At 37.0% G+C, this 16050-nt stretch overlaps 1 protein-coding gene across 1 annotated transcript; it reads right to left on the reverse strand.

The window, feature by feature from the left end:
* Positions 1-7068: 7068 nt before the first annotated feature.
* TES (testin LIM domain protein) lies at positions 7069-15652 on the reverse strand. Its single transcript, XM_012652797.1, has 5 exons — positions 15404-15652; positions 14185-14520; positions 13034-13249; positions 12506-12664; positions 7069-7376 (listed from the first exon to the last, which is right to left on the reverse strand). Exons 1-5 carry the CDS (start codon positions 15512-15514, stop codon positions 7188-7190), a joined length of 1011 nt encoding a protein of 336 aa, XP_012508251.1. The 5' UTR covers positions 15515-15652; the 3' UTR covers positions 7069-7187.
* Between the last annotated feature and the right edge of the window lie 398 nt (positions 15653-16050).

The following is a 16050-nucleotide window of genomic DNA, read 5'->3' on the forward strand; positions in this document are numbered from 1 at the left end:
GGCAGGATTGAGGTTTGGGGAACTTGTGGAGAGAGCAGGTAGGAGAGAGGAGAGAATTTTAATAAGTATTGCTGAAGGCCATGTAGTTGGATCCTTGTATTGTCATTTTTTAAAAACACAAGTAATCTTTTGATTTTTTAAAAAATTACTTATGGTTACTGAGCTCTGTTTCTTATACTGCTTTGTCCCTTACAAACTTGACCAAGTCAGTGATACCTCAACTAGCAAAACTCTTACCTGGTTTTCGTAGCTTATTCAGATGTCACTTAATTCATTTCATTTTGTTATTCACCATTTTCGGGGCATATACCATGCGTTAAGTGCTGTATTGGGTTCTAGGGAAACAAACATGAGTAAAATTATATTCCTGCACTCAAGAATGGCAATGATGTCAGTAAACTAGTAGTGTAGGTCAAGACCTTTGTGGACCCAGAAGATGGGTCCCAAACGAGGTGGGGTGTGGAAGTGTCATGGATCAGCTTCTTAGAAGTAACTATCTTTGCAAAGTCTTGGAGGTATGAGGGAAGCTACTGACTTCAAGAACCTGCAAGCACTTGGCTATGGCTAGATGACAGTATGTATGTATGGAAAGTGTGGGGAGAAGTCTGGATCATTGTTAGATTTTTAATTAGAGGAATAGAAATACCTTCTTTGTATTATACTCTGGCAGAAGAATAGAGAATGAATCTGTGGTATTATGAAATATATATTTGATCTTCCTCTCCATTTCTTGGCATCAAACTCCTAAAATCCTTGCAATCTCTGGAGTAATAAATGTAATCTCCAAAGAAAATGTCTTTTTGTATGCTAATGAATTGACTACAGGCTGGCAGTCCCAGGTTGCTTCAGGATGGGGGTTGGTCACAGAAAGACAAGGCAGGGTTATTAGTGAGAACATGTGGTGTTTGTTTTTCCATTCCTAAGATACTCCACTTAGGATAATGGTCTCCACTTCCCTCACATTGCTGCGAGTGACATTATTTCATTCCTTTTTATGACTGAGTAGTACTCCATGGTATATGTATACACACCATATTTTCTTTATTCTTGAATTGAAGGGCACTTAGGTAGATTCCACATCTTTGCAATTGAGAATTGTGCTGCAATAAAACTTGAGTGCAGGTGTCTTTTTTATTAAATTACTTCTTTTCTTTTGGGTAAATGCCCAATAGTGGGATTGCTAGATCAAATGGTAGGGTCTACATTTATTTCTTTGAAGAATCTCCATATTGTTTTCCACAGAGATTGTACTAATTTGCAGTCCCACCAACAGTGTGTAAGCATTCCTTTCTCTCTGCATCCACTCCAGGATCTACTATTTTTTTTTTTTTTTGCTTTTTAATAATGGCCGTTCTGATATGGGTAAGGTAGTATCCTGATTGTAGTTTTAATTTGCATTTCCCTGATGATTAATATGTGGGAGCTAATGGATGGATACAGTGATATAAAGGACATGAAAAACCAAGAAGTGGGGGAGGAGGTGAGGATGGGTGTGGGATAAAAACTTATCTACTGGGTACAATGAACACTGTTCTGGTGATGGGCACACCATAAGCTCTGACTTAAGCATTATACAAGATATCTATGTAATAAAAACATTGTGCCCCCTTAATTAGTATCTCAAAATAAAAAAATAATAAATTACAGGATCCTAGTAAAAAAAAAAAAAAAGACAAGGCATGATTAGAGAGTTGGGACTTTCAGCCCCACTATACAACCTCCAGGGAAGGAAGAGGGGCTGACGGTTAAGTTGATCACCAATGGCCAATGATTCAATCAAACATGCTTATGTAATAAAACCCCCATAAAACCCTGAAAGGACCATGTTCTCGGAGCTTCTGTGTAGGTGAACAATGCAGGTTCCTGGAGGGTGATGTGCCTGGAGTGTGCACGGAAGCTTGGCACCCCTTTGCACATGCCCTGACCTATGTATCTCTCCATCTGTATCCTTTGTACAATTGTTTATAGTAAACTGGTAAATGTAAGTAAACTGTTTCTCTGAGATCTGTGAGCTGCTCTAGCAAATTAATGGAACCCAAGGTGGGAGTTGTGGGAACCCCAATTTATAGCTATTTGGTCAGCACAGGTGAAACAAGCTGGGGCTTGAGATTGGTTTTGGAAGTAAGGAGCAGCCTTCTGGGACTGAGCCCTCGGCTTGTGAGATCTAACACTCTCTCTGGGTAGATAGCTTCAGAATTGAACTGGAGGACATCCAGCTAGTGTCTGCTGCAGAATTGATTGAGTGCCGGGTGTGTGGGCAAACAGTCCCAGACATCTGGTGTCAGAAATGTGTTGTAACTTTGGTAGGAGAAAGTGAGTTTAGTTTTTTCCTCAGTATTATCAGGATCAGAACAACGTTTCTTTAAGTGTGGACCCAGACAACTGGCATCAGCGTCACCTGGAGACTTGTTAGGAAAGCCCATACTCAGGCCACACCCAAGACCTACTGCCTCAGAAACTCTGGGGAGTGGGGTCCAGTAATCTGTGTTTAACAAGCCCTCCAGGTGATTTTGATGCATAGGGGGTTTGGGGACCACTGAATCAGAACAAGGGTGAGAATATAGACAGGAGACCTGATAGGAATTTACAATATGCCTGGTGAGAAATGGTAAGGCTATCAATGAAAGTGTTGGTTATAGTAATGGAGAGGCTGGAGTAGACAGATTGAAGTAAGTGTTTCAGATGGCCATGAACACGGTAAGAGCACCAAAGACTCAGTCAGCACTTCTGGAGGGGAGGGGAGTGGTGCTTGATAGAGAAAGTAACAATGACCTGTGACTTGACAATGGATCTGATGGATGGAATGAGATGGTGGGAGGGGCAAGGCAAGCAAAGTGCAGTAACCGGCACCCCAAGGACTTCAGTGTCTCTTGCTCTGACTCTAAGTGAAATCTTGCCTAAGAAAAGTGTTCCCAAATGATGTCCCTGTCTCAGTTCACAAGCCAACAGAAACCCCAAGCTTCAGAACCATACATATATACAAACATACCTCCCAGCTATCTAGACAACTCTGAATTTGAGCAATTATTTACCATAGCAGTCTGTTTTGCAACTCAACAGCCATTTCCCCTCTTCTAGTATCAGAAAATTAATCTTGTTCTAGGGGGCCATGGGCCCAGCCCTCAGGGTATGAATGATGATTGAATAAATCAAGCATAGCAACTCTGTTTTCCCTTTGCCTTTGATGAGGCTGAGCTTGTGACCTAGTTCCAGCCAATGAAATGGAAGGGTAGGTAAATCAGCTGGGGGCTCCTTGGAAAGGTTTTCTCCTTTTCGAGACAGTAAAATATCTCTTGTGTCACTTCTGTCCTTTATTACTTTGCATGATGTCATGTGGGGGAGTGTTGCTTGAAATGAAGGGACAAACCTGAGAATGGAAGGCCACACATAGAGGATGGCAGAACAGAGGTTAAAAGGAACTTGTCTGGGCCAAATTGGGATTAGCCTACATCTTGTCTTTAAGCCACTCTTAGTTCTGTTTTGCTTTACTTACAGTCAAAATCATCCCTGATTACCCACCTTTTTCTAGGAAACTACTGGGGCTACACTCAGCTTGCTTCTCAGCCCTGTTTACCTGAGAAAATCTGGACTTTTAAGCCTCAATTGGAAATGATTTGTCCGCTGTGCTTTGTGAATCTCCTAATCTGGGCCTACCCCTTCCTACGCCCTCTAACTTTACCTCTCTACCCTCTGAAATCCAACTTCTGCTCAAACTCTCTTGTCCTCTCAAGCTCTGCATCTTCCTGTTCCAACTGACCCCTGTATATCCCCAAACTCTGTTTTTCTGAAGTACTTTCAAGTAGAGCCTGGTTATTTTTTCCTCCCATGTGGGCATGCATTCCACAGTGCCTGTGGGGTGGGTGTCTTCCTCATTCTTCACTGTCATTTCCATTATTTTTGTTGTTGTTTCGTAACAATCACAGCTCTTTGAGACATAGCACATGGCCTCAGACTCTACCACCTAATTCTACCCTGAGTTGCCATCTTCTCAAATTCTAGAATACTTCTCCACATTCTTTGATAACTTCAGCCCCTGGCTCACTTTCTCTCCACCATTCTCCCTGTTGTTATTCTTGCTGACTTCAACATATTCATTACGTCCATCCAAGACTTGGGTCTGTTACTTCCTTGACTCTTCAAATCCAACAATCTTGTCCTCCATCCTACTCAGCTGTGACTATGGGGAGGAGACGGAGAATCAGTGGGATGTGGCCAGAAGGAGTCTGTCTTGACTCCTAAACCCAGCACTCCTTTGAACTATACTATGATGCCCTCACAGCCAGTCAGTATTTATGGAGAAATCAACTCTAATGTCTCTGTATTCATTAATGGCTGAACTGGGTACAAGTTGCTTTTATTATTATCTTTAGGTCAAGATGTCTTGGGGAGAAGTATCACTGAAGAAAAATCAATAACAGCCTTCATAAATGTCAGCATAAAATGTCATTCAAAACAAGTATAAAAGGTTAATGACATCTTGTTTTGAGTGTCTCAAAATACATCATCAAAAAGAGGCTACAATGACATGTTTCCCATGACAGGACAAAATAATTAGCCAAAGCTATTTAAGCATCTAGTAAATATATGAAAAAAAGATCCTATTAATCAGGCCAGAATCAAACCAAGTTTTAGGTTGTGTGCTCAAAACACACCCACATTTTCCGGTATAGTGGGTCCTTTTCATACACGTGAGCATTCAGTACAATCATCAAACTTGTCATTGAGCACTAAATCAGCAGAGGTCAGGAAGGGGCAGAGAGTATCTAGTAAGAAATTGTGGTAAAGTGCCTTTTTATGGAGACATTGATGGAGTCATAAGTTTTCCAAGGAATTAAGTGAATACCCAGAAGACAAGTTCAGATATGCCAAGGCATCTCAAGACAAAGGCTTAATACCGATCTCGGGTGGTAGTGTCTCTTTGGTAACTATGGTGAAGTTGGATGAGCTTAAACACTACGTGTTGGAAATTCCTTGAGAATGAATCAGTAATGAATCCCTTGCCTTTGGTGAAACTGGGCTGAAATATTTCAGAGTCAGATTTGGAAATCTATGCTTGAAGACTTCAGAGAAGTTTTAGCTAAAAAACACAACGTCAGCCCCTCATTTCCTTAGGAAAGAAAGAAACAGATAAACCAACCATGCAACAACTGTGAAGACCAGTAAGTCTCAGGAGCACTGACTTCCTGTAGGATTGGCTTTGTTGGTATGCAGGGGTTCTGTTTCAGTTTATTTCAGCCATTTGGCCATGTCTGGGAAAAGTTAAGTTGTTCAACTGTGTGGGCAAAATGCTGTGGCAAATATATCTGTTGCCACTTAAGATAAAGGCAAAAAGATGTGTCAACATAAATTGATATTTATAGACAATAAAAGATATTTGTGATATTAGCATTTAAAATTGTATGCAGAATTAGCTTCTTAAAATAAGGTGATGTGTTCAAGCTCCAAAAGATACCTTTTCATGGTTGGGGAAGGCACAGTGCAGAAGGAATAAAGTATGTACTTGTATGCATATGTGTGTGTGTTTGGCGGAGGGTGGGGATTTGGAATGTAAAGGGAAACACTGTCAGCCAAACAAACATGAGCTGGAAAAAAAATTGAATTATTTTGGGTACATGTCAGAGAAAACTGCTATTCCCACTATGACGGAAATACTTCTGAGGGAAAAACACCTCATGGTCTGCTAATATTAGGAAGAATTAATTTATTACTATTCCCCATTTGCTTCCTTTATAAAATAGGTTGCCATGAAAAAATTCTTTATATTTTCTTTATATATTAGGAAACCAGAGTTGCAGCTTGAGTATGAGTAATGTTTTTTAGATTCACCTGAAGAGAAAATAAAGTTTTCCAAAACTTCAGTTTATTTTAATACACTCTCCCTTTTCTTTCAGAAAACCCAAAAACCTGCAAGACCCAAAAAAGTCCTGATTTATTTTAAACTTTCATAAAACTTATTTCTTCTCCATAACAAAAAGTCTAGTTTCTGTTTTGCCTTGTCAGAGCGGCCTTTTTGTTTGGGTAGTTTTTTTCCTTGGAGACATCGCCCCCTGCTGTAATGCATGCTTAGTTGCAGAAGGATTTTTTACTCAATATGAAGACACAATCATTAAAGTGAAAGAAACTTTATTTTGAATAATAATGTACATAGCATTCAGTCCATTTAATTCTCATAGTGCATAGCAATGTATGGAAGTATACAAAAAAAAATAAACATCAGAAATACCTAAGGGTGGAATTATATAAGAGAAGAAGACATTCAATATATCCATAACAGGCTTATAAGTATCATAAAACAGGATCCATTAGAAAAGAATGGAAATCATGCAAAAATTATATCTGAACCATGGAAGGCAAGTGCAATAAGTCATGGTTTCCTAGGTACAAAAACTATACATGTTCTTTGGATTAAAAGCAACATAAATGAGTGGCTTGGCTTTTATGTACAAGCCAAAAATCATCTAAGGAAGTAAAAAGTGTGGATATTGTTATGCCACATGTGATAATAAAATATTCAAGGCCACAGATGGAGGTCACCAACTTACAAAGAGAATACTGAGAGGTAGGGTACATAATAAAAAAAAATAAGAGAAATGCAATAAAGAAAAGGCCACCTCTGCCTAAATCAGGAAATGGCAAATGCATAGGCATTACAATAGCAGCTCTACATACTACACTGCATTTCTATTTTCTGTGAAAAAGAATTCACTGTGTATCATTACAAAGATTAGTGAATCAGAAGAGGCAATAAATGTAGAGCCTTGGTATTAGGGCAAATTTAATTTCCTTTTTATTTCTCACATGAGGGGAAAAAGAATATAGAACTAGATATGTTCATCTTTTCACTCAGTACACTAACTTTTAAGTGTTTTATGTATACTCTGTTTGGCACAAAGGGGATAGGGAAATTAAGTTTAATTAAAACCCAACTTTCCAACTCACAAATTTGACATTTATAAAGCTAAGGAAAGATAAAATTCTTTACCATTTTTTAAAATCAATTGCTTAAAGCAGAGTTTAAAAGTTGAGACGGAAAAAAAATTGATAAGAAAAAATAGCAAAGAAATATTCTGAACAAACTCTCCTGGTTTCTTTTACACTTTCTCTTTTGCCTTTTATTTTTTCAAATCGGATTTTATAATAGAAATGCAGACCACTTTGGATAGCTATGGCTCAATACTGCTCTCCTCCTAAGACATCATCTTCTTACACTCCACTGAACAGAAAACCATCCCTTCTACTGGCATGAACTTCTGCCCAATGAGACATTTGCTGCAGCAGGAGCACAGGAAACACTCAGTGGATGCATGCCAGCTGAAATTGTTGTAGGTCACCCGCTGGACTTCTGGATCAATGGCATTGTGGCATCCTTGACATATCTGTTAAGAAATACAAACAAGAAAAAAGAATGAGAGATCAAAATGTGACAGCAACATTTTCATCTCCTGACAAACTGAACATGTTTCTTCAGATGATAAATTAAAACTCATAATGACAACCCTGGAAATATACAACTGAGAGTTAACCTTCTCAAGCCTTCCTAGTTAACCTTTTTAGCCAACAACTGTTACTGGAAGTCAATATGCTGAGCACTATGAAAAATAACAGGTGAAGGCCAAACAGGTAATTTGATGCTTGTAAGATATCTCCACGGCGTTCAAGGTGGAAAGTCTTGACAGCAAATTCCAAAGCACTGCACTTGGTTCCTGCATATTCTATTAGACTGTACAGTAGTAATTATAAAGAAGTTTATAAGATGATTTTTCCTCATTCACTACAGCTTTGAAGTGGTAATTTTACCAGTCTTACCTATGACACATGAGATCATTAACCACTAATTTCTAGACAGTGGTAAATTAAAATCATGTTCAAAGTAATTAAGGATTCAATTAAAAACACTGACAGTGTTTGAGAATAATGAGTTTGCACTAAAATATAACTTGTAGTTAATTGGCTTCTGTTCTGTCATAAGATCAGTCACAATTTATGTATAATCTAATACTGTAGAACATTAATACTTGCAATTCCTATACCATTCAGTATTATATGTTATGGACAAATATATACATGACACCCACATGCATATATACATACACAAACATACATTTATCCACAACCACACAATTTTCTTCTTAATTATGTATATGAAGAAAAAAATGGAATAACCTTCTATAATTATAGCAGAAAACTGAACACCAACCAGTTGAGACCTCCAAAACACTGGATGGTCCATATGCCTTCTTGGTTATACGTGTCCTAAGTGAATGTGACTATCCAACATTTTTGTTTTAAATATTTCATAAGAAGCAAAGAAGCCAACAAGATCGTCCAGTATAACATGGCAGTGCCTAATTTATCTTGAGCACCCTTGGTCTCTCAATGTGATTGTCAGAAATTACTGAGAGATGAGGGGCAGGATAGGTGGGCTGAGGAGGGTCATTTTAATGAGCCTCCTTACTATAAATGACCCTCCTTACTTGGAACGACTTCAAAATGTGACTGCTACTCAGTGGGCAAACTGGTGTAGGCAGGGAAGTGAGGCCTTCCTACACACATCCATTTCAGACCTGCAATATACTTTCCATATTTTTTAGAGCTACATTGCTTCTGGAGATTATATCTGCAACCTATAAATTATATCTGCAACCTATAAATTATATCAACCCAGTCTTCCCTAAGAAATAAGGGAGATACTTTCTTTGCATAATTAATAAATATTCCTGAATACAACAAAAATAAGTGTTATAATTACAAGCATACTCCTAATCTGTAGCTGTACCATGCAGGCAACTCCTTTATATATATATTTTTGTATATATTTATTTTTACAACTTTATAGTAATAATTCATTTAGAATGTTATCTTATAGCTTTCTACATTTCATATTAATCTTTCAATTTTTAAATTTATTTTTATGATTGATACAATAATTGTACATATTTATGGGGTACTATGTGATGTTTCCATACATGTATACATCGTGTAATGATCAAATCAGGGTAATTAGCATATTCATTATCTCAAACAGTTATCATCTCTTTGTGCTAAGAACATTCAATCTTTCAATATTTTTAAATCTGTTTACAAGAATATTGTATAAACTCATTTGTGTAAATATTTCAAACTTGTTTGAGTAAAAAGAGAAGGATTTCACACTCAAAGTTTTATTCCCTTGCTTTTATTTTTTTCTTTTTCATTTTATTTTTATTAAGTACTATATAACATACTGCATGCTACATAATATATTGTATAACCTTCTAGCAGGAGTAGATGACCATTACTGAGTTATTTTTTCATCAATCAGGATAATGCTGCTTTAATCAATGTTCTACAAACCCTTTGACTCGTAGTAATGATTAACTCCAGAGATGCACCTACCTCTTTCCATCAAACTCCAATGATATACGAAATGGGCAATCCTTTTTTCCTTACCACCGTTAGTGAACCTGTGGATGTACGCAATGGCCACTCCGGGGATGACCAAGCACGTGCCCATGATGGCAAGTCCAGGCAGAATCTCGAACCACATCTCGGCAGCTAGGCACCCGGTTACCCAGGCCAAAATTCCTCTTCTAAGCCCCTTAAAGGTGACCCGGATTCAGCTCCCTTCCCGGTAAGCCCCCTATTCCCTTGCTTTTAGATCATGATCTACCGTCTTTCTCTCAGCCCTGTAATACTATTTGTGGATCGTTTTATAATTATTTAAAACATACATTTTCATTTGCAATTTATAAAAAAGAGATAACTACTATTCAATTACATTTGAAATTAAAGAAATTATTTAGGTAAAAAAATAACTAATGAACACATGGACAGTATAGAGAATTTATGGTTTGTGGTTTCATAAAATTTAGTTTTGTTAATGATTTGATTACGATTCATCACAAAGTCTGACATATAATCCCAGGTAAAATCTACTGATCACTAATTCTTCAAAAATCTAAAGGTGGTCCAGGCTGCCTTCAGGGTCTGGGGACTGCAGAACCCTTTGAGGAGATGATGCACTTTACCACTTTCTGTATGGCATTTGATTTTCTGATGTTCTTAAACCTCTAGTATTTCAAAGAGTTCTTATTTCCCTCAATCCCTCTTTTATTTGTATACAAGATGTGAAATAGCCAGTGACACTTGTTGTAATGAGCTCTCTGGCAGGAGCATCCTGTGAAATCTCACAGATGTGAATTCTGGGAGTGGCCATGTAAGTCCAGTGATCACGCACAGACAAACTAGTTACAATTTCCATTTTCCTCCTTCTGGGTAAATTTTTTCTCAGAAATGCCTTGTTCGGAGTTGAGCACTTGGCTTCAGGTCTAAAAATAATTTGAATTCTCTCTCTCTTTTTTAAGATTAAAAAATCTAAGCAGATCAATGCCCTGAACAGGATAATTTTCAAAATTTTACATAATGTATTAATAACATGCTGCATGGGGAGCTCTCTTTGCTGTTAGCGGGAGTTTGTTCAAGCAATGGATAGATATGCTCATTTTAATATTAGACAAAGGCCAAAAATGGTCTATCTTACTGAGAAAGTAAACTATCAAAATGAAATGATGCCATATTATAAAACCATAATAAATAATTTAGAAATTTTTATTCAAAAAAATCTTATCTGTGGTTATTCCCTACCATTGATTAGATACAATCTAGTAGAGAGAAGCTTATAATAGCTAAATAAAGCAATTTCATTTGCTTAAACTTTTATTTAATAAATATTTTTTGGGCACCTTCTATATTGTCTTATTGTTGGGAATAGAGCAGAAAAAGCGGGAAAAAAAATCCCTGCCCACATCAGGTTGACTTTCTAGTCCTTAAGACCAAGGTCACACACACTACAAAGAAAATACACGTTATGATAACCCTCTTCTGTAGAGAAACTGTTGCAACAATATTCATAGAAGGAATTTTTATCTAAATAATGCATCGGGCTACATGGTGATTTAACATCTTGTCTCCAGGTAAAAGAAAGGTCCATGGTGATCCCAAAGCAAATTGAGAAATACCAGGAATAAAAGTCAGTCATTCAAATAGTTTCTAAGTATAGACACTGAAGATATGGAAATAAGATAAACTCTACCTTCCAGTTGCTTTTATAGTCTATTAGGGAGGAGACAGATGAGTGATATTAACACACACATACTCCCCCATGGGAACATGAAGAGCTCAGCCAGCTGGAGAGAAAGGGGTGGCACCTAGAGACAGGGAATTGGGAAAGGTGTTCTGAAAAACAGCCTCAACTGAGTCTGGAGGAAAGTGTGAAGGCATCATCAGGTAAACAGGGACAAGGAAGGTGTATCAGACAAACTGATACAAGTGAGCAAAAGACAAAGAACAGTGTATAAACTAGAAGATGCAGGTAATATGTTGTAGAAATGTATGATTTGGGTTGGATTATTAGTAGAAGTGACAGGAGAGGCAAGAAGGGACATCTATTAAACAAAGGCTTAGTCGGATTTGCATTTTAGAAAGATCATCTTCCATCATTATGGAAGGTGGCTTTTGAGCAACATGAAGAATGGCAGCAAATTTGAGGCCACTGCAACAATCAAAATGACAAGAAATAAAGGTCTGAAATAGAGTAGTTGTAACTTAATATGAGGAACTGAGATATATTGATAAGGCAGTGTTGATAGAAAATGAATGAATGTACCTGGGCCAATGGATAAAGGCTGTTAAAATTGGCATTGATATTAAAACTTGCTACCTTATCTTCATAGTACCACCCTCTTGGAACCATATAAATATGTAATTTTATTCCTTAGCCAGAAGTCTCCTTTACTTGAGAGCTCAGAAGACCTTTAAATAGTATGTGTTTTCTTGCATAAAAAGAAGTAAAAGTCTATCTTTCTGATACTCCTGTCTTATAAACCTTACCATATATGGTCAACTTTTTACCCTTTATCTACATTACCTGTCTCTCAGTCATTATGAAATAGCAGCTCTGTACAAGCAAGTAGATGCAGGAAAAGATAAACTCTCACATTAAATACTTGAATGTTTGGCCCACAAAATAAATCTAAATATGAAGGTTTCAAATTTTCTATACTAAATCAACTCAATGAGGGCTTAAGAAATAGGCACCATATAATCTCCAGGTAGCAAAATCAAAGTCCCAGTGGGTAGGCCAGTAACTTGAACAGAAACCACACACATTTATATAGAGCTAAAAAAATATGAAGAACCCCTAGAAACCTTTATTTAAATGAAGTCTGATCTGTACCCATGAGAATACATCAATCTCATTCCTATTAAGGATTCTTTTTAGCAAAGATTTTATTATCAGTACCTATAATCTATACTGTAAACTGCACGGGTAGAAATCTTGAGGTGGCTCATAGTCAATGCATGTACTATTTTTGAAATGCCTGGATTTCAACACCATATGGAAGGAATCACACACTTGCTACTTAAGATGTGCTTTCTGTTTCCCATTTGTAAACAGCTTAAAGAGAGGCACAAACTCAAGATGTAAAGCAGGTTGAGGCAACTGCATCCTTAGAACGTGTCTCACCACAGCATGATTCTTCACGTAGCAGGGCTTGCAGACAGGTTTGTCATTGACCACCACATATATTTCTCCAGCTAGGATGTTGTCACAGTCAAAGCAGCAGAAGTGTTTCAGGTGCCAATTCTGGTTTTCTGCCTGGGTATACTCATTGCTGAATATCAGCTGGGAGGAAGATAAAAACAAGATGAATTACGCATTTTCCTTTTCGCAACAGATGAAAAGCTAATCATGTACAAGTATATCAACATGCTTTCTTGGGGTTTAAAGCCTGAAAATCATAACCTAAAGCTTGAACTAATGTTATCATTTAGTTTAGTCCAAATTAATCTTTTATGTTTCTGGACAGTCTTTCATTAGTCAACACAATTAACACAGACACTTGGATTGAATGATATCAAAAGTTTCTTTTATTAAACTCAATGGATGTAAATAAAGCAATTGCTGTTTGGTTAATTCCTGTTGCCCTCTGGGTAAAGGACCATATTGGGGTACAAGAGGGCACCTCCGTGCGGGTGGCTCTGGAGAACATACCTCATCACAGCCAGCACATCGGGGTTTCTCACTGTCACAGTAATGTCTGCCACAGTACAGCTTCTCATCCTTCCAGAAATAAATCATGTCGACCAGGAGTTCATAGCAGGTGCTGCAGACGAAACAAGCTGGGTGCCACAGTTTATCATAGCCAGCCCTTTCAGCATAGATGGCTGGATCGCCTTCCTTCATACTCATTTTGCAGCAATAGCAGGACTGAAAGGAAAGCCATCCCAAACAGTCTAGTCATTGGAAGACTGCCATTTCTTATCATTGGCTTCAGTAGAAATTCAGAGAAACAACTTTTAAGAGAAGTAATTTCTACAGAAATTACTAATTTTTACTAATTTTTCACTATAGATAATAAAGTATTGACAATTCTGTGAAATGGAATCTCTTAGCTTTCTCTAGGCTGCTCAAACCTACTTCATTCACCCTATCTGTAGTAATAGGGCACTATTTCCTGAATGAAAGTCACTATGGAAAGAAGAAAATAATTTTCACCTCAATTTTAAGTAGTTTCTCTCAACAATGATTACCTTAGAGCTTATTAATACTCTTTTTTTCAGGACTTAGCCTTATTGGTTGATGTGCTTATTGGATCTAGGAGAAATATATTATAGCAAGTTTAGTTCTTATGCTTTGCTCATCTGTATCATTATCGTCTTCTATTTCCAAGTCATTAGCAAAAGACTTTAATTTCTCTCTCTAGAAGAGACTTTAAGAAAAACAAGCTTGACTATATATCCACATAAATTTAAGTTTGAATTTTAGGCATGTCTCACAAGTGCAACTGAATTAACCTAAGCATATATTATTCTTATTTTTGGGACGATATAAGGAATTAACACCAAAATTATGTCTAGAAACAGATTCTAGATTAATATGCTGCATTTGAGCACCATGCCAATGCCAACTACTGCCTATACATAAAGCTCACGATTATCCTTGAAAACAGAAAATTTGGCTTTGGACAGAAGTTCCAACATAATGACTCTCTAAGACAAGTCTAAACTGAATATTAATTCAATTTATTTCTCTTACCTATTCGCTTTTGAAAACAGAGGAACGGCCCCCAAAAAAAGTTCAAGGAAAGGGAAAGAACCTGTTAAATATACAAATCTGGTCAACAGTGTGACCACTCTACTTACATACTGAGTTTTTTTATGCTCAGCAGTTTTGTCCTCCATGGCCCCCACCGCTGCTGAGGTGCTTCTGTCTCCGCCAGGGATGTACATTTGGTTGGGGCCTCGAGCATCCATCTCACAGGGAAGTTTGACGTCTCCTACTCCCAGAGCCTCGTTCTTATATTTCTTCACAAACTGTTCCATTTCCTTCACCTCTTTGGGAGACAATTCATGGCATTTTGAAGGATCTTGGTCATGTGCAGGGAGCTGCTTCGCCAGCTGCTTCTTCCGGTACTGTGCCCCTTCCGAGCCTGCCACTGGCTGCTTTTCTTTGGGCAGCATCTGCATGTACTGCCTGGCCTGCACCACAAGGAGACCAACGTTAAACGGGAGGGGCCTTGGCCATCAGGCAGTGCGATATTTTATAACACACATCAGAAACAAGTTACTTAAGAAAGAAGTGGGTTTTGTCCAATAATAACAATTCATCCTCACAGTATAAATACCTTGAGATGTTAACACATTAAAAATGGTACACTAAATACATTTAGTTATGTAAAAATAAACACATTTTTCTTCATGAAATTAAATTTTGTTTTTCAGTTTATAAAAAGATTTGGATTACCACTGTTTACTTGAGCCAAATAAACAAATGTACAATTGAAAGAGAATATAATTTTAGGTAGACATGTTTAGAATAGTCTATGGATCAACTTCATTTTTATCATATAAAAATGATATCATCACAAGATTCACATTAATGACTTAATCTTCTTAAATGATTTCCAAATGTTTCACCTAGTGTTATAAAAGTGCAAGGAGCTTGATAAAAGGCCAAATTTTTTTGCCTTATGTAGTAAAAGAAATATAACGCTGGACATTTTTTTTTTTCAGTTATAAACAATGGCAGAAATTTTATTCTTTACCATTTTAAGAGAAATCTTCTCAAAAGTAAGCTAGAAGAGCTACTAAACTGATACGAAACATCTGATTTTCATTTAATTATTAAGAATGTTAGGCCACTTCCTCAAAAAGGTAAACATATTTAGGTAGTCAGAAAAAAGTTTATGAGGTATTTAGTCTTAATACTTTCAAAGGAATGTAATAGGAGTTAGAAGTCAAAGTAATGAGAACCTCAGAAAAAAAATAGATGCAGGGTGTGTGAGGTTGAGCAGGTCACTAAAGGAATTTTCCTAAATAGTGCAGAAACTTCAGAAGGAACTCTCCCCCCACTATTATTTACCAATGCCTGATTCTGGACAGGAGGAGCCCATTCATAGGTAACTGTATTGATGGAGACATTCTTCTTGGCAGCAACTGGATTGGTCAATATCATAACATTGCGTTTATACATGGGAATTCCATCTGATTTTAGTTTTGCAATCAGTGTGGTATACTTGGTGTCTTCGAAAAGTTTCCCCACTTTTCGATCCTCTTCATTGCTCAAGAGGATATCATGTTCTTCTTGGCCGCACTTGCAGTTACGACATATTTTTCTATAATTTTGGAAATATGTAAGAAATGATTAATTACATCTAATCAATAATTATGTTCATACATTTATAGTTTATAAAATATTTTAATGCGTATTCTATATAATAGTATGCAAAGGCAAGTCCTTTTATTGGAGGGGGAATAAGTATCCATAAATTTAAACAGAAGGAAACATAAAAACACACTTTTGCTTTATAAGACTTTGAAAAGTTAGATTGTGATTAAAAAGTACATGCTCAAAGGGGCATGTCTGAGTGTAACCTTATCTGGTATTCCTTATGCTCTCACCAAATAAAAAATAAATAAAAATTAATTAAATAAAACCACAAAAAAACTATATGCAGTTTTACTATTTAAGCAAGAGGTTTCATATTTTATTCCATGTTAACATTTCAT

This window comes from Propithecus coquereli, unplaced genomic scaffold (genome assembly GCF_000956105.1).
Source record: "Propithecus coquereli isolate 6110/MARCELLA unplaced genomic scaffold, Pcoq_1.0 Scaffold4, whole genome shotgun sequence".
NCBI lineage: Eukaryota > Metazoa > Chordata > Mammalia > Primates > Indriidae > Propithecus > Propithecus coquereli.